The sequence below is a fragment of the Peromyscus maniculatus genome, chromosome 18, assembly GCF_049852395.1.
Source record: "Peromyscus maniculatus bairdii isolate BWxNUB_F1_BW_parent chromosome 18, HU_Pman_BW_mat_3.1, whole genome shotgun sequence".
Classification (NCBI taxonomy): domain Eukaryota; kingdom Metazoa; phylum Chordata; class Mammalia; order Rodentia; family Cricetidae; genus Peromyscus; species Peromyscus maniculatus.
In genome coordinates this window covers 5,914,091-5,938,600 of record NC_134869.1, presented here as the reverse complement: position 1 = coordinate 5,938,600, position 24,510 = coordinate 5,914,091, and the positions used below count along the sequence as shown (strand labels likewise).

Below are 24,510 nucleotides of genomic sequence, written 5' to 3'. Positions count from 1 at the left end.
TTCAAATTCTGGCATAATACAACCAATGTTCACATTTATAACTTTATAGAATTTGTCTATATGTCTAATCCTGGCATTCTGTTGTTCCTTGGTCAAATGACATTATAGTGGCTCTACGTGAGCTAACTTCTAAGAGAGGGAGGTCCTCATACTTTTATCATCTTTCCACTCCATACTTTGCTCATCAGTATTTCTCTGTGTAGGGCAGAGTTGTATGCCACATAATTGTCTGAGTGTACAGTGGGAAGAACCTTGTAATATGAACTGTGGCCAACTCCTCTTGACCTTTTTGAATTTACTTTGTTTTGAATATCTTGTTCCAGTGTAAGTATAGAGACAGATGTTTCAAGAGTGTCTCATAGCCTCATGAAGAGACCTCTGGCTTCTTTATATGTCACAGCCTACAAGGTGTAAGGAAGACCTTCAAGTAGATAAGGATATCTCCCTAAAAGCAGGGCAGAAATAGTATGTTCAGGACTTTCCTGGGTAAGCTCAGAAGCAGCATTCCTGGGAGAAGGTATAAATGATTCATAAGGAATTTTCCATCAACCCAATATCCTCAAATTGTACAAATATTAAAAGTGCCCAAGTATGTAACAGGTGGAGATGAAAACCAAAGGTGGCATGGCAGCCATGATGTGGCTCAGTTTTGCTGGATCTTTGTCACACAGCTGGCTTTCTAACTTCTGCCATTCCATTCAGATATGACTGTGCCAGCTAATCACATCTTCACTCACAGCCTCATAGCTTGAGTGAGCTCTGTTTACTCTCAAGGGGAAATTTTTTTTTCGAGACAGGGTTTCTCTGTGTAGCTTTGCGCCTTTCCTGGGACTCACTTGGTAGCCCAGGCTGGCCTTGAACTCACAGAGATCTGCCTGCCTCTGCCTCCCAAGTGCTGGGATTAAAGGCGTGTGCCACCACCGCCCGTTGGAAATTTTTATTACTATCTATGTGACTTATCTTTGTTTTGAACTCCCGAATCTCTAAAAGTCTGAGGATCTTCCCCCATGATGTTTACTTCAGAGTACTCATCACTCCTACTCCCCATCATCCTGACCCAATTCTTAGCATCATTTGTTTCTCATCATTCTGAGTTGTTGGAGACCGACTCTGGACAGCTGTGTCTTGAACCTTGTGTTACCTGCCACGATTTATCACGCCTCGTGTAAATAAGAGGCTTTTAGTCTAACCTAGAAATGTAGGATTAAATAAACCTCTTTAAATCACCTAGCTGCAGGGGCCTGGGACCAAAGCGACCTCCTGCTGACCCTCCTTAGGAATTTTCTTTGTCCTCTCCTCACTCCTGCTCCCCCTCCCTACCTGAAGCCCTGTTTATAAGCTCTAACACCAGTCAATAAACCAAGGCCTTGACGCAACTCAGACTGCTTTGTCTTTCTTCACGCGCTTGGTCTCCTTTCCCTCTCGCCCCCCATTGATTCACAGGTGGTCCCTCCTCGAGAACCTCGAATAACCTGGCCTGCTGGAGGGGTCAAGTGGCGCCCGAACGTGGGGCTCGAGGCACGGCGGCTCACTACTGGACGGCAAAGAGAAAACGTGGTCTGTCCAGACTCACTAGGGTAGAGGTGCCCCAACAGCATCACTCGTACGCCGCGGGCAGCCTTGAGGTAAGTGCCGTTCATCAATCAATGGGTAAAGCACTCTCTAAAGAGGCTCTCTTCAGTAAGGAAATGAAGAAATCAGGGAGAGGGGAATAAGAGTCAAAAACAAAGAAAGAAAAAAAGATTTAACTAAGTTTTTCTGTTTCGTGGAAGAAAAATGTCCCTGGCTGGTTATTAATGGCCCGGGCATTCACCCTTTGACTTGGAATAAAGTCAGAAAGGATATCAATAACTTGCTTAAGGATGGAGAGAATGTCCCCATGCATTCTTTAGTTTCTATGGAGTAATCAGAGATGTTTTATAGGATTCAGAAAAGGATAGTAGGGTGTCACATCTTCTGGCACTTGCTGAGGACCTATTAAATGATGTGTCCATCCCAGAAGACGGTAAGAGTGAGGTTGTCACAAATCACATTGAACAAAAGACCAAAAGACCCCACCGGGACCCTCAAGGGTCTAGAGGTTTATTGACATCTACCGGTAAGAGCGCTCTCTGTCTTGTCTCTGTCTCTGTCTTGTCTCGTTAAGTTTTGTGCCGGTCGACTGATTTGTACTTTGCAGGCTCTCACTGGGACAGACGTGTCCGGACAGTGATCCTGGGAGGGAAAGAGAGACGTCTCATTCCCTGATTTGGGCAAGGGACCCCCTAGTCCCAAGCCATTTGGGGCCACCTCAGAGGTGACCATTTGATTTTAGGAGTCTCCTCCAAGGAGTGCTCAGGAGAGGAGCATCTTTGGGTACCTTTCCCCATGGTGGGAGGAAGTGCCACTTTGCATTTTGTCCCGGGAAATTGTTAGAGACATTTTGTGGGGTTTTTTTGTATGTTTTATTGTGGTCATTGTTACTTTACACTCTGTTTCTCTTCCAAGAAATAAGGTGCATGTCTGACTAACAGGGATGTGAAAGCCCCCTGATGTCTGTTTGATCTAGGACAGAGATCCTCGAGTCTGGATTGTTTTTGGTGTGATTGAGCCTGGAGGGTCACTCTCCACAGAGCACATCAGGCTGTCATTGTTCTTGGAGCTTTGTTGGTTGTCTCGTTGGGGCAAAGTTTTTCTTTCGTGTGCCCTTGGTCTTGTGTGTACTGTGTTAACTGTTCTCATTGTTGACTTGACTGTGACGGACGCTATGGGACAGTCCCCTTCTTCTCCACTAGACCTTTGCCTAGCCTACCAGAAGGATGTGCAAGCCGCAATCGAGGGGCTTGCTTGCTGTGAGTGAGGCCATCATCATCTCAGTGCTGATGTGCTGGTACTTGGATTGTCTGTGTAAATGTCATCTGTTTCTGCTACTCATCTCCCTTATTTTCCTGGGGGGAGGAGAGAGAGGCACAGCGATGGCCACCTCCCTCCCTCCCTAGCTCTCTTGCTATCAGGACTGCAGGCAGCTGGCTGCTCTCACGAGGGTGGGGGTTTGTGCTCTCAGTACAGGCGGGCTAAGATTCTCATGTCCTGCTCTGGACAGGGCAATGGCTGCCTGCAACTGACAAAACTGTGTGAACACTGAACAGAGAATCTGACTTTAGTCAGAGGAGTTAACAAAAACTTTTTTTTCAGGAACACTGGCAGCCAAGGACATACTTTATGACCACTGCTCCCCCTCCCTTCCTTTACTGTGATAACTTCAAAGTCTCTTCTGCCAGCCAGGAATCTCTCTTGTTAACCCTTCTCTGTCCTGATTGCGAAACCTCAGTAACCACCCCCCCAACTTCATCCCTTACAGACAAAGAGAAGCTAAAACCAGGATTCTTAAATGTAGATAAGAACTTAGACGCCTTTTTCCAGGTGGCTTTATCAACTACAGAAACTTAAGAAAACACAGAGTTAGGATATACGACCATCTAGCAGAGACTAAGTGGTCATAAAACATCCCAAACTCCCCAAACTCCCCAAACCCGGGAGACAGCTCATAAAACTCCTAAACACGGTCGCTAAACAAACGAGAAATAAAGATAATATAATAAACTACTGATATGAACCTAAAAGAGGGATGTGGGCGGTGGGAGATGAATTATGTGGTCTGTGCTAGCCTCACAAAGAAAGGTGCAAGCTCCTTCCAACCTCCCTGCTGTGTGTGAGAGGTTTGGAATGAGCCCCCCCTGCCGAGGCTTGTAAACTTCATTTGTATAAACCTTGCTTTTGCATTCTGTACCTGAGGTCTCCAGTGGCTTCTTTGGGGATGCGATCTGGGCATAACACTGATATTGCTTGATAAAGAAATGTTAAATTACCAGTTTAAGATACTAGGAAAATTATGCTTTTGTTTCTACAGGAAAAGTAAAAATTTACATGGGTTTTGGTCATTTGAATTCAATGTGTTACAAATACTTGCCATCATTTAAGAAAATTGGTTTCAAATTATTGTTGATTAAAATAAAAGTTTAAATAAATAATTTTTTGACTTGAGGAAACAGTTTAAGATGTAAAAATTTAAAGGCTTAAGCATGTCATGAGGGTTTAAAAAATATTATAAAACTTTAAGGTCTAACTTTAAAGTTTAAGTAAACATGTTTCAGATTTCTTTCTCTTGCTATTCTGCTGTTACATGGAGACTCCAAAGGGTCGTAGTTTTAAAAATGTCTGTCTATTCTGCAAGTATGAATGAAAATGTGGCCACATGTATGTTTGGTTTTGAATGTCTGCGTTTGCATGCATGTCCTTCTGTGTTAAGGAATACAAGTTAATACTAGTCATCTGGCTATCCAGATACTAGTTTAAAGCATAAACGGTTCTATTTAAAATAAAACAAACTGAGAGGTATATTTGACTAATATATCTATAAGAGAACAAATTAGCCTGGTCATTATTACCAAACTTAGAGATATTTTCAAGATTAGGCCTAGATTTGTTTGACTCAGATACATTTAATAGATAATGGTCCTCAAACCTGTCAATGATCTGATGAATATGACATTTAAATTATTTGATTAAAAACTTACTATCAGAAACAGAGACTCCCAGCTCCCCAGCTCCTAGCAATGACTCCCAAGGTCTCCAAAGAAGATATGGAATGACAAGAAGATGCCACCTGAATTGCAAACGACACTGACCACAGGGCAAGATGCCCTGATGCAATACCTGCCTCCAGGACCCAGCCCAGACTGTGGACAAGTGGTAGGACACTGTCAGTCTTCCGTGTCCCTATTCCACAGAAAAGGTACTCTGCCTTATGGGCTTGATGGTGGTAGAAGATTGATGTTGTTCTGACTGGTACCTCCAATGCTAGAGAAACCTGGGTAAGGGGTTGATCACTGTAATTTATAGGATTGGAAGCTTCTTGGTCTGCACTCAGATATAGTTTATCTTTCTCAGATTTCTGATAGTACTGATGGCTAGCTCTAACTTTGTCAGCATGGCAGCATCAACCAGATCCTTCTGCAAGGCCATAGCTAGCCTTTTAGCTCACTTTAAAAGAAAATGTTCTAAGATATAAAAAGTTAAATAAATTATAAAGGTTTGGATATGAGTCTAAAATAAGATATGTTTCAGATTACTCTCCTGTTCTATGGTTCAGAGCTTAACATTTAGGAGTCCTGATGAGCTGATAGAGCAATGACCATTTACTGTCCAGTCACAAGCTCAACATTTTGGATTTGTTTTAGATGTCATCTAGATATGTCTAAATGTAAACCTAAAAGTGCTTTTCACCAGGCTTAAAATCTCTGTCCAACTTACACCTGGCTTTCTGGACAGAAGTAAAATGCCCAAATTTGTAGTTCTTGTTGGGACTCAAAGGTATAAGTCTACTTCTGCTGTTTTACAGATACCCATTATCTGCTTTGTCTACAATATGGATTTCAGTACAGATTGGTAATACTAATGTATCTAAAACTTTTATGTCATTTTGTAAGTAGGCCTCAAAGGATTAAAAGAGTCATAAAAACATAGACCCACTTCACAGAGGTTGAAAGGACCCCAGATAAGTATTCCTAAAGATGGTATTTTTCCTTTCTCCTGGTCTTGGGATTACTGCTTTTCCCATTACTAAGGGTATAAACCTAAGAGTTCCAAATAAATTCATAAATTTTAACCTCTGTTCCTAGTTTAAATCTGTCTCAACAGATTTCTACTTGGCTGGCAGACACCTCCAAGTTTCAGTTGCTGACTCCACCACTCCAGACGACTGTGGACTCCGGACGTGCTAAAGGCTAACGTGGACCAGCCCAGCTAACATGATTCTTCTCTGTCCCTATGGGGTCAGGCAGCTACATGCTACTGACAAATGCCCCCTGCCCAGTCTTTGACCAGCTTTTCAGCCTTTTGGGGGAGGGGCCCTGATAACGACTCCCCAATGCCAGCTTGAAGCAGTTCCAGAAAGAGAATACATCGTCCCATTTTCCTTGTTCATAAAAGGCTGAAATGCTGGGTCAAAAGAAAACTCCCTGGCATAGAGACTAGATGGCTAATTGTACATGAACTATGCATGGCCATTACAGGCCATGAGTTACTAAAATAGGCCATGAGGTACCAAATGTAATGCCATAGTTTTAAGATTAAAATTTGCCAAAAAGAAAATGGGGGAGTGAAAAACCCTAGCCCTTCAGGCTTACACCCCCAAGCCTCAGGAATAGAGAAAACTTCAAGCACCAGGAAATGAGAAACTAAAAATCTAGTTCCAAGAGCAACCTGACTTAGCCATTGTTCAATCTCCCCTGCAACCATATAACAATGTAAAGAGATTTCTGCTAAGAGATGTGCTCAACTGTGACTGGGATAGTTGCAGGTGTTCCAGGAAGGACCACTGTGACCTTTGTGTAAACTCCACTCTGGAACCCTGATACCCCCTTGAGGTTTCAGGAAAAATGTACCTGTTGACATAACTGTACCCCCTCTGTGATCACTCTGTAACCAGACCATGATCTTGTGAAATGAAATTGTATGGGAATTGTAATCTTGTGGGTTTTTCCTTTATTAGCCTTTATGGGGCTGCAGTAAGATGCGTCTCTTGCTCTTAGGAGCAGGGTTTGCCCTTCTATATAGAAGCTTTAAAGAATCCCCTTGGCTTTCTACCCTGATCCCCACCCTCCTGGACCCCTGATTATTTTCCTTCTCCTTCTCATTACCTTTGGTCCCTGGGCCTTTCAGCGGTTGACTCGGTTTATCAAAAATCAGATTGATTTGGCCTTACCACGACACATCTCGATTCATTATCACAGAGTAGATTCCTAGGAGGCCAGCCAGGAGCCCCATCAAGGATTCAGATTCAGTGTCCTAAAGCCCTAACGTCCCCACGGTCTTGCTAGAGAGTACTCAATGACGGGAATAGTACAGGGCCCACGCAGGAGACAACAGCATACAGAGGTCGTTGAGACCGGCTCAACATGGCACCTGCCGTGCATGGGAGTCCCCCTGTATATCCTAAGACAGAGGCTCTCTCGGACCTCCACAATCCCGATCTTATGGACTTGGTCCATTTTTGAGAAAAGAGGGGGAACTGTTGGAGACCGACTCTGGACAGCTGTGTCTTGAACCTTGTGTTACCTGCCACGATTTATCATGCCTCGTGTAAATAAGAGGCTTTTAGTCTAACCTAGAAATGTAGGATTAAATAAACCTCTTTAAATCACCTAGCTGCAGGGGCCTGGGACCAAAGCGACCTCCTGCTGACCCTCCTTAGGAATTTTCTTTGTCCTCTCCTCACTCCTGCTCCCCCTCCCTACCTGAAGCCCTGTTTATAAGCTCTAACACCAGTCAATAAACCAAGGCCTTGACGCAACTCAGACTGCTTTGTCTTTCTTCACGCGCTTGGTCTCCTTTCCCTCTCGCCCCCCATTGATTCACAGGTGGTCCCTCCTCGAGAACCTCGAATAACCTGGCCTGCTGGACGGGTCACTGAGTATGGATCTGAAGCAGGGGAAGAGCCATTCCTGTACAGTGCTTTGAAAGTGAGCCTTCAACTCCCCATAGATAGTTTCTAATGAAGCAGAGAGCCAGATCTCTGACTTTGGAAGGAGGGTGTGCCAAAGAAGTTTCTGTGTGACCCCCCAGAGGGACTTCTGATATGGCACCTTGGTTTCAGATCATTTTGGAGTGAAGTAGTTATCAGGGAGATAAAGGCTGTACTGTAAACATCAGCCATCTCCTCCCTGGACATTCTCCTGTATCCTGGAGAGCCCTGGCATTCCATGTGATGTCACCAGTGTTGTGGCAACACCAACTGCCATTGGGGCATCTGTTCATTACCTAAAGGTTTCACTTGCAGCCATGCTGGCAAGACTGAGCAGGCTCCTTGGGAGACGGAAGGCAGAACATAACGAGACTAGAGAGAGGAGGAAGGAAGCTGGCCTTCATTCTCAGTGCCACACATCAAGAAATAAATGGTTCTGGGGAAAGCCCAGTGAGTCCTGAACAAGGGATGGGGAGCTTCCTGAAGGAGGAAAGGCTTCAGCTAGGTTTTTCACAATGGGACTCAGGATCTTGGAGCTGTTTGGAAGTAATGGACCTATTATGTTTCTCTGAGTTCCTAATAAGCAGACCTGGAGTTGAGGATTTCTGGTGGTTAGTTTGGCAGAGAGCCAGGAATGGTCAAGCCTGCGGCTGCTCTGCTCAGGGCCTCTGCTTTCACTCTGAGTGGGAAGAAGCATAGGAGGGAGAATGAGGCTTCAGTTACAGCACTGAACTTCACCCTCAGTGGACATTGTTTGGTTGTGTGATGCTAATAACAGGCAGAGTAAAGTCCCTTGGCCAGAGTTGGAGGTTCTCATTTTACCTCATAGCCACTTGCAGGGCAGAAGCCACCAAGCATTGTTGCATTTCAGTGACCCCTAAGGTTCCTGAGTTCCTGCCCGCTCACTAGCCAGTCATCTTTTCTCTAACTTGGGTGCAGGAATGGGCTATCACTCTTCCTGCAGGTGTTTGTTCTTGGGTCTGAGGGCTCACCTGAGGATGCCCAGTCCTTAGGTATCTCCAGTCTGTCCTGTCACTAGGTGATCACACCTTTGCTAACATCATGATGAATGGACTGTACTCTGCTGAAGTTTTGGAGAAATTTTCATCATTACCTATGTGACTTATTTTTGGTCTGACAGGACACTCATAATCTCCACCCACTCACCCACAGTGTAACATCCCTGTTCATCTTTCCTGATATCTTCATTCACTTCCTGGAACTTATCTTCCTCCCCCATCATCCTGAGCTGATTTCTTAGTATCCTTTACTTCTCATCTTATTGATTAGAGATCTTAAGGAAGGGAAGAGCCCATTCCTGGAGAGTGTTTGGAAAGTGAGTCTTCACCTCCACAGGTTGACCTAGTGAAAAGTTTCTAATGAATCAGAGATCTCTTGATGCTGAAGGTGCTGAAGGCCTTCCCCTGTGTCTCAAGGAAGGCTACTGGAAAGGGAAGCTTGGCTTTTATTGAATTGAGGAAGAGATAGTTATCAAATAAGAGATGACAGTTGGCAGTGACTCTAACAGTCCCTCCTCTGAACATTCTATTGTCTCCTAGAGAGCACTTGACAAGATCTGTGAATTCACCATGATTGTGGTAACACCATCCGTCCTTGGGGCATACCTTAAGTGCTTATAGGGCTCACCAGAAGTCATGTTGGCAAGATTGAACACAGTGGTTGGCAGAGAGATCTGGCTTTCTAAGGAGGAAGTGAGGCTTGAGGTGGACCTTCCAAAAATAGGGTTCAGTAGCTGGGGTCTTAAAAAGAGATAGGTCTATGCTGCTTCTCTGGATTCCTGAAAGGGTAGACTCAGAGTCAAGGATTCCTGATGGTTAGTTGGCAGAGAGCCAGGAGCTGTCAAGGCTGCAGCTGCTGTTCTGGGAGTTCCTTAATTTCATTTTGAGTGGCAAAGAAGGCCAGCAGGAGTCACAGACTAAGGAGGTGTCAGGGTAGGGTGTTCCTACAGTTCATTGTCAGCGGATTCCTTTAGGTTCCATGGGTATCTGATGTGAGTACCAAGGAGGACTCCCTATCCATGCACCAAGGTCTTAGACATTCAGTTACTTTTAGTCCTGGACACAGGTGAAAAGGGATTGGTGGTGCTAAGCACTAGGGACTTCAGGAATTTCCTGTCTCATGTCAGATATGAGCTGATATTTCCAGAGCTGCATGGCTGGGTAACATATGCCTTCCAAGGACAGTGGAGCTGCAGTAGGGGCTGGTGCACATATCTAGCCAAAGTGACTGGGGTCAGAGACATGGCTAAGCCCCAACTTGAGGACAGCTGTCCTGCTCTTTGGGTCTTCACTGGGTTCCATGCATTCCCTCTTTCTCAGGCCTCTTCTTGGGACTCAACATGATCTCTCCCGGCCCTGTGCCATACAGCCGTACAAATTCACTTATGTTCATCTTTATACAGGGACTACTGGAAAGGCATCAACTTCAACCTCCCTCACTGAGCAAGAACAGCAGATGAACAAGGTGGATAGACTGACCCGTCAGCTACAGATGATGACCAATGAAAGGAATGAGCTCTCTATAATCCTGGCCAATTTCACCAACAATGATTTGAACAATAGGTAGTCATTATGTCCAGTTCTATGGTGACTATCTTGATCCTACTGAGTCAACCCCATCAATCCTCAGGTCATTGGAGGCTGTGCCTTCAGGGTATCCTCATGCCCAGGCTAATTTTTCTGAGTGCATCTGAGAGGCAGAACAGAAGCTTAGTTGGGAGTGAGATGGGAATACAGGCTGCCCTGCTTCCTCCAAATGAAAAGCAGAGCTTGTGGCCTGAATCACAGTCTGGGGATAAGGGCAGTAGTGTGTGAGCTCTTACATGCATTTCAAGAGTTTTTGACAGGTGTTGGCTTATGGGAGATGCTATGTGCTGTGAGTTTATGGTGACTCTTTGTTCTGACCAGCAGGTGCTTGGGTGCTGGTGGCTGTTGGAAGCAGCAGGAGGGGCCAGGTGCCACTTGGTCCATCTCAGTGTGTGCTTGAAGGCTGAACTTCATCACTGCTCCTTTCTGGTCTTGATCCTTATACTCTGAGACAATGCTACCTCCCTACATTTATTTGGCACCGTGTGTGTGTGTGTGTGTGTGTGTGTGTGTGTGTGTGTGTGTGTGCATGTGTACCCAGTCCTGGCAGTTGGAGGTCTCTGGCAGGGCATGTGGTTCTTCCTGTGTCAGGAAGTTTCCAGGCAATGTCAGTAACTCACTGTGAGCAACAGTGTTCTTGGCCTGTGTGCTCCTGTTGGCAACCCATTGCAATCCACTGGAGACTTATAAATTTATCCTTAAGTTGGGTCTACTCCCTGAAAATACTGATTATGTGATCTGGGCATCCATATAGCAATAGGAACCTGGGATCAAAAATCCCCATTCTGAAGACACAAACAACATTATCATACATTTCTGGTGGGTCCAGACTTGTGACACAGACCCCTGAGGACTTCTTGGAGAGCTAATCAATTCCTTCAGGCCCAGTGATGGCACTCATGCAGCCCTGGCTCACTCTCTTAGCACCACCTGACTGCTGGTCTGAGGCCAGGACAGCAAGTTTAATAAGCACCACATTGTCTTACTTTATAGGTTCCATAATACAACATCAACTGTGCTGGGGTAGTTGAGGGCACCACCTGAATTCATATGGTCATTGGGTCCTGTGTTAATAGGGTTTTTTGTTTCTGGGCCATGCCCTACCACAGGCTCAATTTCGAGCTGGAGATGCTGAATATGGAACATAAAAAAGTGATGGTGGACCTGGAGAAATACCCTAATGAGATAAGTGAGGCCTTGAACAAGTGCAAGGAGTTGACAGAGGAAACTGTCTCCTGCAGGTGAGTAACTGACTTCACTGCAACCCCATTACTTGGGAGTGACTGCTTTTTACCATGTTTTTGTCTTTGAACCAAAGTGAGGCCTTTTGTTCTCGCCTGTGTACCCCATAGCAAGCAGTCTGCCTTGTGCTCTTTACTTGGGCCTCTTGGACCAGTTTTGCTAAGAGTGAAGTGTCTGTGAGCCACTCCCATCATTGTCCTGCCAGCCTTAGAGGCCGCTAGATAGAAAAACTATTAGCACCATGATGGGGTACCAGGCATTTGTGTGTCTCTGGGGCTCTGACAGGGGCTTACAGACCTGGTTCCCATGGGACCCACAGATGGAATCTATTCCCATTGGATCTTCTGTCCTCCATGAAGAATGTTTACCCTCTACCTGCTGTTGTTTTCCCAATACCATGAACAGTTAAGCACATGTTGGGGGAGGCAAACCCTGCTCTCAGAAGTACATGGATCCCTTTCAGTTTCAGGGTTTTCAGAAACAGTCTGAGTCTCTCTGGAATTTGGCTTTTCTCTGGCTTTGCCAGCTACTAGGTTATGCTGGCATGGCTACAGTGGACTCTAGTCTGGGCATGGGACCTTGCATGGATGATGTGGGAGTGGCATATGGAAGCTGGATGGGGCTCACCTTGTTCTTTGTGGTGGTTCAGCATCCTTCACAGCCAGCTCCTGAGTGAGTGGACTCATCTGAAGGAAAAAGTGAGCATCTTGAGAGAGGAGAACCGAAAGCTGAGGGGGGAGCAGATTTCACTACAAGAGTCCTGTGAGGAGATGAGGAGGCTCTGTGGGGAGGCCCATGAGAAGATCTATGACCTCTGGGCCAAGGAAAAGCAGGTAGGCTGAGGTATTGTGTGCAGGCTGCCCACCATCTTTAATCATACAGATTCACACGCAAACACACACACATACACACACACACACACACACACACACACACACACAGACACACACTCACACACACATTCATGGGACCATCCACCCACTTATCCATCAGATCACCAACATCTCATCCAATTGTTGGTTTCTGTGATCATTCCTAAGTCTTTCTGGAGAGTTAGCCTCTTGTGAGATCACAGGTTGGAAACAGCTTTGAAGGAGCAGTGCCCTGTGAAAATGCCAAAGGAGTGGTTCTCATTGTCACCCTTTTTGTCTTCTCTCATATGTTACATCTCAACATCAGTTCGCCCTCCACCCCTCCTCCCACTCCTTCACCCCCAGTTCCCTCCTACCCCAGGTCCACTCCTCCTTAATTTCCCTTCAAAAAGTTAATTATTAAAATAACATTGATACCCGGGCTTTGCAAGTGCTTGTTACATATTCTAACATTGAGCTATATCCCCCGTCTTTTAAAATCTTGAGTAATGGTCACACCAAATTGCACAAATTAACTTTGAACTCATAGTAGAGTTCAGACTAGCCTTTAATATTCAGTTCTTCTGTCTCAGCCTCTGAGTAGCTAGGATGACGGGTGTGCATCACAAATTCAAACCTAGTCTAAATACTTCAATTAAAATTAATACTTAAACTAAATGTCAAAGGTCAATGGATTACAAATATGTGTTTTTAAGACATAGGTGCTAAATTATTAGTGATCTCAAAAACATCAGTGAAAATATAATTTAGATGTGTCATCTTTAGTAGACAGGTAGCTTTAAAAAAATAACAGAATGGTTGCTTTTCAAGATTATTTCTTGGGAGTCACATAAATGCCAGGAAGTAAGCTATACTTGGAACAAACAGATAAGATGTCTGTCCTGAAGGAACTGAGGAAGTTATTACCTTTTATCCATCTCATACATTCTAGCTTTTGCTCTGAGCAACCAACCCTCCAGCTCTTCTTGTGTCTGAGACCTCTAATAGAAGAGGATTTTCCTGCAGGAGGCAGCATCCAAACCCTCCTGTTGGTTTGTCCATGAAATTCAGTCTCCACAGGAATGGCAATCTTACCTCCTGCCCATTATTCACAGCCTGCAACTCACTGCTGTATATGAAAATGATTATATGCCATCAAATCATAGGAATTTCAGCTCCTTGTTAATATTTTAGTGGAAGGAAATTTTAAGCTTTCCCTTGGGTAGATACTACATAGTTAATAACTATTTTAGAGTGTTATAACTATTAAACAATTTATTTTTATTGTTATTGAGTGAATATTCTCTTTTTTACTGAAAATAGATCATTCTCTCATACAATAGTTCCCAACAGTAGTTTCCCCTCCCTCCACTCCTCCCAGTGCCCACAAACCTCCCCTCCTCTTCAGATCTGCTACCCCTTGGCTACTTTTCAGAAAAGAACAGGCCTCCAAGAGAAAACAGCCAAACATGACAAAACAAGATAAGACCAAACAAAAATAAGACAAGACAAAAGCCATCATATAGACTGGACAAAGCAATCCAATAGGAGGAAAGATGTCCAGAGAGGAGGCAAAAGAGTCAGAGACAAACCCACTCCTACTATTAGGAGTCCCATTAAAACTCCAACATGTACGCAGAGAAGCTGGTGCAGACACATGCATGCTCCATGTTTGCTGCATCAGTCTGTGTGAGTTCGTGTGAGCTCTGCTTAGGTGATTCACTGGGCCATGTGACCTGATAGAGAGTTTCAATTTAGTCTCCCACTTCCACACAATGACTGGCTGTGGGTCTCTGCACCCATCTGCTGCTAGAAGAAACTTCTTTGATGACAACTGGCAAGACACCAATCTATGAGGATAGCAGAATATTGTCAAGAATATTAGCAATTATTTTATTGATTTTTTTTGTAGTTACATTTGGTTCTACCCTAGGTCTGTGGGCTATTTGGTCTCCAGTTCCTGGCCATCCTGGCAGTGTAGGGCATGGACTGCTTTTCCTTCCATGGGCCTCAAGTTAAACCAGACATTGTATGGCCACTCTCTCAAGTTGTGTGCCAACATAGCCCCAGCACATCTTGCCCGTAGGACAGACTATATGTTGAGGTTTTTGCAGCTTGGTTGGTGTCCATGTTTCTCTTTCTATAGCCTGCAGAGTACCTTTCCAGGCCAAACAGAATAGAAGATAGGGGTGAGAGCTCCATGAAGGCAACAGCTTGTTCTCTCTATGTTCAATGAACTGTATAGATGTTGCCCACAACAATGGTACCCCACTGTCAGTTTTCAGAGACGAACACTTTGTCCTAGCATCAATCTGGGTTGTTTAGAGATCTCCACAGAATTCCCTTCCCAACAGTTCAACTGACTGCAATCCAGTCTCACCACTGGAAGCCTTGCCTGGCTACAGAAGACGGTCAGTTCAGACTCTGTACACTTCATTACTAGGAATACTCACTAGGATCACCCATATAGGTTTCAGGAAGTTTTCTCTGCACTAGCTTTCCACAACATGCTCTAAAGGCCCCCAACTCCAGCTGTGTCTCCCCATACTCTCTCCCTCTATCCCTTCCCCCTAATACATGATCCCTTCTAAACCTCCTCCCACTAACCCCAAGTCCCCCTGAAAAATATATTCTATTTTTCTTTCCCAGGGAGACCCATATGTTTCCTCTAGAGACATCTCTTCATCTAACTACTTTGTATCTGTGGAATGTAGCTTGATTATCCTTTACCTCACAACTAATAATATACTTAGAAGTGAATACAAATTATACTTGTCTTTCTGGGTCTAGGTTATCTCCCACAGGATGTTTTTTTCTAGTTCCACACGTTTGCTTGCAATGCCAATTGGATATCATTTTATACTCCCTTGTGTAAATGTACTACATGTTCTTTATTCCTTCGTCCATTGAGGGACATCTAGGTTGTTTCCCGTTTGAGGTTATAATGAATAAAGCCACAATGAACATATTTGAGCAAGTGTCCTTGTGGTAGGATAGAGCATCCTTTGGTTACATGTCCAAGAATGGTTTACCTGGGTCTTGAGGTAGATCAATTCCCAATTTTCTGAGGAAACACCATATTGATTCCACAGAGGCTGTACAAGTTTGTAGTCCCACCAGAAATGGAGGAGTGTTCCCCTTGCGACAAATCCACACCAGCATGAGCCGTCACTCCTGTCATTAATCCTAGCCATTCTCACAGGTGTAAGATGGAATTTCAAAGTAGTTTTGATTCACATTTCCCTGATGGCTAAGGTTGTAGAATGTTGCAGTGTTTCTCAGTTATTTGAGATTCTTCTTTTGAGAATTCTCTGTTTAAATCTGTACCCCATTTTTTAATTGGATGTTTTTGTTTGCTGATGTCTAGTCTATTGAATTCTTTATATATTTTGGATATTTTTGCTCTGTCAGATGTGGAGTTGATGAAAATCTTTTCCCATTCTATAGGCTGCCATTTTTTCCTATTGATGGTGTCCTTTGCCATAAGAAGTTTCTCAGTTTCATGAGGTTATTATTAATTGATCTTAGCTCCTGTGCCAGTGTTCAGGGCTATTCCCTATATTCTCTTCTACCAGGTTCAGTGTATCTGGTTTAATGCTGAGGTCTTTCATCTACTTGGACTTGGGTTTTGTACAATACAGAGAATATCAGTCTATTTGCAGTCTTCAACATGCAGACATCCAGTTTGACCAGCACCATTTTTTGAAGATGCTTTCTTTTTTCCATTCTTTCTTTCTGGATTCTTTATCAAAAATCAGATGTCTGTAGGTATGTTTATTTATGTCTGGGTCTTTGATTAGATTCCATTGATCAATGTATCTGTTTTATGCCAATACCATGTGGTTTTATTACTATAGCTCTGTAGTACAGCTTGAAATCAGGGATGGTGATACCTACAGCAGTTCTCTTACTGTTGAGGATTGTTTTAGGTATCCTAGTTATTTTGTTTTTCCACATGAAGTTGAGAATTGTCTTTTCATGGTCTTTAAAGAATTGTTGGAATTTTTGATGGGGATTGTGTTGAATCTGAAATTTCTTTTGGTAGAATGGCCATTTTTACTATGTTGATCTTTCTGATCCACAAGCATCAGAGAGCTTTCCACTTTTTGATATCTTCATTTTCTTTCTTCAAAGACCTGGAGTTTTTAAACATATGAGTCTTTTACTTATTTGGTTAGAGTGACCACAAAACATGTTATAGTATTTTTGGCTGTTGTAAAGAGTGTTGTTCCACTGATTTTTTCAGTATGTTTATTATTTGTATGTATTTGTGCTAATGAATTTTTTAAGATAATCTTGTATCCAGCCACTTTGCTGAAAATGTTTTTCAACTGTAGGAGTTCCCTGGTAGATTTTTTAGGGCACTTATATATACTATCATATCATCTGTAAATAACGATATTTGTATTCATCCTTTCCAATTTGTATCCTCATGATCTCCTTCAGTTGTCTTATTGCTCTAGCTATATCTTCAAGTTCTCTATTGAATAGATATGAATAAAGTGGACAGCCTTGCCTTGTTCCTCATTTTAGTAAAATTGCTTTGAATTTCTCTCCATTTAATTTGAAGTAGGTTATATGCTTGCTGTAAATTATCTTTGTTATATTCGGGTATATCCCTTGTGTCAATAATATCTCTGTGGTATACGCTAATAAAACTTTCCCAGAAATCAGAGAACAAGACAGCCACTGGATTAGACATAGAGGCCAGACCGTGGTGGCACACACTCCTTACCTTTAATTCTATCACTTAGGAGGTAGAGATTTGTCTGGATCTGTGTGAGTTCAAGGCCACACTGGAAACAGCTAGGCAGTGGTGGCACATACCTTTAAACCCAAGGCTTGAGATCTCATGTCTTTGCTTGGGAAGGACACTCGCCTTTAATGCCAGGAAGTGAAGGCAGGAAGAAGAAAGGTATATAAGGCATGAGGACCAGGAACTAGAAGCTTTTATGCAGTTCAGCTAAGACTCTTTTGAGTGAGGACTCAGAGGCTTTCAATCTGAGGAAACAGGATCAGCTCAGGAGTTGGCGAGGTGAGGTTGGCTGTGGCTTGTTCTGTCTCTCTGATCATTTGGGCTCCAGGCTTTTTATTTATTATAAGACCTTTTCAGATTCATGTAACATATCTCCAGGACTTTTATCATGAAAGGGTATTGGATTTTGTCAAAGGCTTTTTGGGGGGGGGCATTAATTAAAATAATCATTTTTTCTTTCAGTTTATTTATATGGTGGATTACATTGACTAATTTTCATGTTGTACTGTTCTTACATCTCTGGGTTGAAGCCTACTTGGTCATGATAGATGATCTCTTTGATATGTTCTTGGATTTGGTTTGCAAGTATTTTTATTGAGTACTTTTGTATCTATGTTTGTGAGGGAAAATGGTCTGTAATTCTCTATGTTGAGTCTTTCTGTGGTTTGGCATTCAAGGTAACTGTGGCCTCATAAAATGAATTGGGTAATATTCTTCTATGTTTATTTTGTGAACTAATTTGAGGATATTGGCATTAACTCTTCTTTTTCTGGATGGGAGAGTTTTAATGACTGCTTCTATTTCACTAGGTGCTATAGGTCTATTTAAATTGTTTATCTGATCTTGCTTTAACTTTGGTAAGTGGTACCTATTGAGAAAATTATCCATTTCTTTTAGATTTTCCAATTTGATGAAGTACAGGATTTAAAGTATGTCCTTGTGATTCTCTGGGTTTCCTCAGTGTCCCTTGTTATGTTCCCATTTTTGTTTCTGATTTTATCAATTTGGATATTCTCTGTCCATCTTTATTTAGTTTGGATAAGGATTTATCTATCTTGTTGATTTTCTCAAAGAACCAATTCTTTGTTTTATTGATTTTCTTGTGTTGTTCTCTTTGTGTCTATTTTACTGATTTCAGCTATGAGTTTGATTATTTCTTGCAGTCTACTCTTCTTGGATGCACTTACTTCTTTTTGTTCTATAGCTTTGAGGTGTGCTATTAAGTTGCTAGTAAGAGATCTCTCTAATTTTTTAATGTAGGCACTTAGTGCTATGAACTTTCCTCTTAGCACCACTTTCATTGTGTCCTATAAGTTTGGGTATGTTATGTATTCATTTTCATTGAATTCTAGAAAGTGTTTAATTTCTTATTCATTTCTGTTTTTCCACTTTTCATTCAGTATAGAGTTCTTCAGTTTCCACGAGCTTATAAGCTTTCTGTTCTTCCTGTTGTTGATATCCAGCTTTAAACATGGTGGTCTGCTGGGATGCAGGAAGTTATTTCAATTTTCTTGTGTCTGATGAGACTTGCTTTATGTTTGAATATGTGGTCAGTTTTGGAAGAAGTTCCATGAGGTGCTGTTCGGAAGGTGTACTCTTTTGTGTTTGGGTAGTATGTTCTGTAGATACCTGTTAGGTTTATTTGGTTTATAACTTCAGTTACTCCAACATTTCTCTATTAATTTTGTCTATATGACCTGCACACTGGTTACATGAACATTGGTGAGATTGGAGTATTTAAGTTCCCTAATATCAGTGTGTGAGGGTCAGTATGTGCTTTAAGCTGTGGTAGTGTTTCTTTTACAAAAGTGGGTGCCCTTGTGCTTAGGGCAAGCCTTTAAGAATTAAAATGTCATCTTGGTGGTGTATACTTCCCCATCTCTTTTGATTAATTTTGAATTGAAGTCCTTTTTGTTAAATATTAAAATGGCTACACCAGCTTGCCTTTTAGGTCCATATGCTTGAAATATCTTTTTCCAATCCTTTCCTCTGACATAATGTCTATACTTGATGTTGAAGTTTGTCTCTTGTATGCAGCAAAAAAAATGATTCCTGTTTTTTTTAATCCATTCTGTTAGTCTGTGTCATTTTATTTGGGAAGTGAGACCATTGATACAAAGAGATATCACATGACTAATTCCTGTTATGTTGTTGTTGTTGTTGGTGGTGGTGGTGGTAGTGGTGGTGGTGGTGGTGGTGTGTGTGTGTGTGTGTTGTTTATATTCATGTTGAGTTTGTGTATATATTTGTGCACTTTAGAATGTGTGAGCCTCTATGTGTATGTTCACTTGCTCATGGAACATCTTTAAAACTGATAGAGACTAACTTTAATGAGAAAATCCTGTGCCAGCTTTGTTGGAAACCATGTAATCAAACATCACATGGAGCTGCCCATCTTTCTGCATGTCCACATAGCACCCTAGAACAAACACATAAAAACTGCTGTAACTAAAAGTCTTTCAAGTGTTCTCAGAGTCACAAATATTTATAAATATTAAAAACAAAAAATTTAAAAGTCAGAAAAGAAATCCTTTGGAGAAAACCAAAGGAATGGGGTACATTGTGGTGATTCCCTTGCAGGCTTTACAACAGGGAGGGGAAATGATCCATGAAAAGACAATAATGAAACTTGGCTCAGCCCAATTTTATTGCGAACAGTGCTGGAACAGGACTCCAAGAGTCTGGACCAGATCATTTAACTTTAGCCATATGTAAGCACAGATCAATTTTCGAAAAAACTATTTAGATAACAATTAACTCAGTCCCAAGTCCACAACAATTTAAGGTATATTTACATTGAGATTCCTTACAAAGTACATTGGACTTCTCTCACTAGAATGGGTACAGTTGACACATAGATGGTGCCCACAATCTAGGCTGTAGGGAGCATGACTGAGGTAAGCATAATACCTATGGGCATCAGGATTAGCCACCAGTAAGATAACGTAGAAGCCACTTAGGCTGCTGTAACGCACAAGTGACTTCAGTCTTTAGAGTAAGTTTATGGTCTAAAAGCTCAAGATTTAGGGGACTAGGTCTTGGATTAGTAATAACATTGATTCTGTGAGATATGGCAGAGCCTGTCTCAATAGACAGCAAAGGGTCACCAGGTTATAAAATGACATCATTCCTAGCATTCCAGGAAGAGCAGCTGTGCTCCTCATTCCACTGAAGATGTAAGCTGTGTGTTTTAGTTTCCTGGCTTCTCCAGTACTTACCTGTGTGCATATGGCTTTTTGCTCTCTACAGAAGATGATGGTGAGGAAAGAGCTGGTGAGGCATATCACGGTGCCTGAGAGGTAGGAAAGCCTGGATGAGGGTTTGTGTCCTTTCTCTGTTCTTAGTGAATGGTGACTGCCCACTGGATGGTCAGGTGCCGGCCCTCACTCTGCTTTATTCTCAGTCTCATGGCCTACTACCATTTTCTTTCCACCTTGGCCTCACCTTTGCTGAGTTGACCTTGGTCTTGAAGCTTGGCCTGAATTTTATTCCCTGAGAGATTCTGAATTGTAGGGGTGCTTGTGGTTTTATCTCAGCTGAGCAGAAGTTCCATAGCCATGCTGAGGTTTGAAAATAGGGTTCTTTCAGTGCATCCCACTTACGCTCATTGCAGTCTAAAGCACTCACCCTCTGCTGTGTCTGCAGCATTCAGTAACTGATTTTATTCCAAAGTTGTTAAGTCTGAATTAAAATGGGCCTTATGGAGGGTTAGGAGAAATAAAGAGTCTCAGACACTGCTGGTGTTGTAAAATTGTGTAGCCCCATGAGAAGCTATGTACAATTTTTCAGAAAGTTGAACTGCAGTCCCCAAGTAACCCAGTGATTCTGGAATAGGAAATCAATTGTTCACAGAGAAACTAGCTGACACCAGGGTTGTAGCAGTCATCTTCAGAGCAGCCCTGAAGTCAGAACTATTCAGATACCCACCATCTGTGAGTGTAAATGTACAATGTGGTCTGGGCTTTCCATGGAATCTTGTTCAGTAAGAAATAATACATGCAATCATTTGTGACTTAGTCAACCTTCTCTTATTCAAACAAATCCCTGACACAATCACCTTACAGGGATGAAAGGATTCTATTGCACCTGGTTGAGGATTTTCTAGTTTCCTGGGCTCATTGCTTTGTGTCTGAAGTGAGGCAGCCTGTGGTTTAGAAAGCTCCTTTTGGAGGAAGCTGTTTACCTTGGAGACACTGGAAAGCACTGAGTGAAGCTATTGGCTGCTTCACCACCATCCTGTTGTCCAGTGCTGGGGACCCAAGCCTTTAGTGCATGGACTGGGGAACTTGATGAACAGGCACGGCTTATGGGCCAAACACCCCACAAGTCCATTTTTTGTGCACTGGGTTTACAAGGTTTGTGCACTTCATTGACTGGTCTGTCCATCTGTCCTGCCCACTGTGTTCTTCCATCTAAGGAATGTTCAGTTTCTTCTTAAATGTCCTGGGTGATCTTTTCTTATATTAGCGTTATCTGGGAAACTAAACATGTGAATGCAATGTATAATGCTTGTATGTGTACACCCTTGTACGTGTGTGTTCAAGAGTGTATGTGTTTAGGAGTGTGTGTGTGTGTGTGTGTGTGTGTGTGTGTGTGTGTGTGTGCATATGAGTGTTCAACCCTGCACTAAGAACATAATCTTCTACTAAACAGAAGCAGGAAAGATTGGAGGAGAGACTGCAATACCTGCTGAAGCAGAGAGATCTGGTCACCAAGCACAAGGTCTTGGCAGAAAAGCTACAGCATTACTTCACTGTCTCCCAGATGAGGTAGGAGCCCAGGCCAGGAGGGAGTGGCACTCAGTAGTTCCCCTCTACCTGAATCTCTGTCCTATTTGGATTTCTGCCCATCTGCATGGCCTTTCAGTCACAGCCAGGGAAAGAACATCTGAGTGTATGAGCTGGTTCAGTCAACAGAAATGTCTGTCCGGGAAAAATACGTATTATCCTTAATCTTGCTAGAGATTGTGTCCCCTTCTTCGTTTCTGAGCTCTCATATGTCCTGAGTTCATTGATCTTTATGTCTCCCCACACATGTTCCTATGGCAGCCCAAACCTAACAGGGAGAGTGTTAGATGGAAGACAGTGTGCCCTCCTGCCTCTTCATTTTCCTTCAGGATGGCACCTTTAGAGGTAAGGTGCAGATTTGCATGGAGCCCCTTCTTACTGATTACAGGCTTTCTGCAGTGTGCATCTGTTTGCTGTGGGAAAGTTTCTCTGGAAATAAGCAGGTTTAGAGTTTGACAGGTTGAAGCCAAGGAAGTTTCTGTACTGCAGGAGTAAACAGAGCCTGCACACTGCAGTGTTGTGTAGACACCACTAGAGGGCCTCATACAGTTAGGTTCCAAGGTTGCTGAGTTGCCTGGCATCTGTTCAAGGCCATGCATAGCTCTCCTGAACTGTGACTCTGACATTGCTATGCTGCTTTTTTTTTTTTTTCAAAATAATGTATCTGAACTATTGGAGAAATGTGCTGGTTTCTTTTTGTTTGTTTGTTTTTGTTTTTAGTTTAGGTGTGTATTTCTCAGTTCAATCTCTAGCAATTTTTAATGGCTGAGAAAAAATCCAGGGCCAGCTGCTCTCTGGCCCTTCTCTCTTGAGGAAGAAAGGAATAAGCTCAGCTGAAAGGTAATGCTGATTGTCCAGCTGAATGGAGCCGGTGGGGACTCAAATGCTGGCATGGCAGGTCCCCACCAGGCCTGTTTCAGCTGCCTTCCTCTCCTAGGTCTAAAACACTCCAGCATGATCTAGAACAGGCCACAGCCCAGGGTCAGAGCCTGCTGCAGACAAACCTGCTTCAGCAGGGACACTAAGTGTGCCAGGCAAAAGAGCCACCATTGACTCCTGTCCCCTGCAACCATGGCATCCGTGGGGTGGTCTTTCTTCCTTCACATTGGTGTCCCGTGAGTGAATAGGCCCTGGTTTTGTCTAGGCCATAGCAGAGTTAGGATGCTTATGGGAATAATTGCCATTCTTTCTCTGACAGCACCACTTAAGAGAACTCCACTCTAGCATCAACACCTCCTCAACAAAAGACATCTTGTAGCTGTGAACTAACCAGTGAGGAAATTCCCAACCTATCAACAGGGATCCATGTGTCTGTTGGTGCATTATTCCAGGAGAAGATAAATCATCAGAAAGAAGCTTGAGCGACAGAGGACCTGCCAAGATTACTCAGAACCCAGCCATCTATTAACAAGTGGTCCTCAAACGGGGCACAGCAGCATGGGGAGGGTATGTTGGTGAGCCAGAGTTACTCTGTCAGTGTACTCTCCATGTCTTTAGTAAGCTGTCTGAGTCCTCCACATGTGGTGAGAAACCTGACAAGAAAGCCTGCATGGCTGTCATGCTGTTGTCTATACATACCACATGGAGAAGAATAGGATTCCCTCCCCAGAGCAATGCTGAAGCCAACTCCATGTCACGGGAAAGTGTTGCTGAAGATGACGTACTGCAGAGACTACAGCACTCCCTCACACCTATGTGAGTCAGTTATCGGGTCTTCCATAAAGAAAATGACTAGGGATTCTCCAGCTTCACAGCCTGGACTGGCATGACTGGTCCTGAGAAAGAACTTATAGAGGAGGTCTGAGTCATCTTTGTGCTTTGGAAAGCCAAATGTGCTCCATTGATTTGTTGGGTCTAGAGTAGAAGGATATTTGTAGCTTAAATTTTTGGAGAGGTCTTTTCTTTGCTGGGGTTTTGTTTGCTTGGTGTTTACTTTAGTTAGAAATTTTGTTATTTTTTGTTAATTATTTTATTCTTGTCAGTGTTTTAATAGTTGGCTAAATATATACACTGCATTTTCTGACTGCCTTTTAAAAGTCCCCACTGAAGACTTTTTATGAATAAAAAAGCAATTTTCAACTCTTCACTTTTCCAACTCTTCTTTATTCAGGCATGGTGTTGCACTCCTGTAACTTCAGAACTCAGAGGCAGAGATGAATCTCTGCAAGTTCCAGGAGCCTTGGCTACAAAGTGAATTCCCATCTAACCAGGGCTACATAGGGGGTTGACACCTTGAATGTGGATGGCATGGTCACCTCCAGTCTTCATGACCTACCTAGCCTTTATGTTAACAGCCAGATTTAGAGATTGTAACAATGATGAACTTCTGGAAAGAAAGGAATCTCCCTTCTGCACTACATTAGTCCTTTCCCCACGCCCTTTCACAATTGCCCATTGTGGTTCTGGGATAGCAAAACAGTGAAAATGGCCTTGAAATGCATGAACAAAGTTTACCACTACCCACAGCAGAGGGGAACTGCTGAGCTGCAAGTGTGAATACTGGAGATGCCTTCTGACCTCTCACTCCTTAAGCATGACTGTTACATTGGGGAGATGTAGAGTAATGACCTGCTCTGGCTCTGTCATCTGCTTCCATTAGGAATACTGTGAACAAAGCCTGAAGGATTCATTCAAATCTCTGAAATGGTGTTTCCCGTTGGTTTATGACACAAAACATTTGATAAAATTCCATAAGGCTGTCTCAGATAGGTAACTCAGAATACCAATTCCATCTGCTAAATTTAAGAAGTATGAGTTTGGGGCT

General features: G+C 43.0%; 1 protein-coding gene across 18 annotated transcripts in view; it reads left to right on the top strand.

Annotated features, from left to right (window-relative positions):
* LOC143269257 (disks large homolog 5-like) overlaps positions 1-23,830 on the top strand; it is a 250,098-nt gene extending 226,268 nt beyond the window's left edge. For 8 of the 18 annotated variants that reach the window (XM_076554345.1, XM_076554344.1, XM_076554346.1 and 5 more), the window contains 6 exons: positions 9,927-10,086; positions 11,220-11,351; positions 12,002-12,185; positions 21,613-21,728; positions 22,008-22,091; positions 22,945-23,830. In XM_076554345.1, the coding sequence (XP_076410460.1) occupies positions 9,980-10,086; positions 11,220-11,351; positions 12,002-12,185; positions 21,613-21,728; positions 22,008-22,089 (621 nt within the window). In that variant the 5' untranslated portion in view covers positions 9,927-9,979 and the 3' untranslated portion in view covers positions 22,090-22,091; positions 22,945-23,830. Of the gene's footprint in view, positions 1-7,758; positions 7,955-9,076; positions 9,103-9,926; positions 10,087-11,219; positions 11,352-12,001; positions 12,186-21,612; positions 21,729-22,007; positions 22,092-22,944 lie in introns of those variants that run through there. The other 10 variants (XM_076554350.1, XM_076554353.1, XM_076554351.1 and 7 more) reach the window with 5 other exon arrangements.
* The last annotated feature ends 680 nt before the right edge of the window (positions 23,831-24,510 follow it).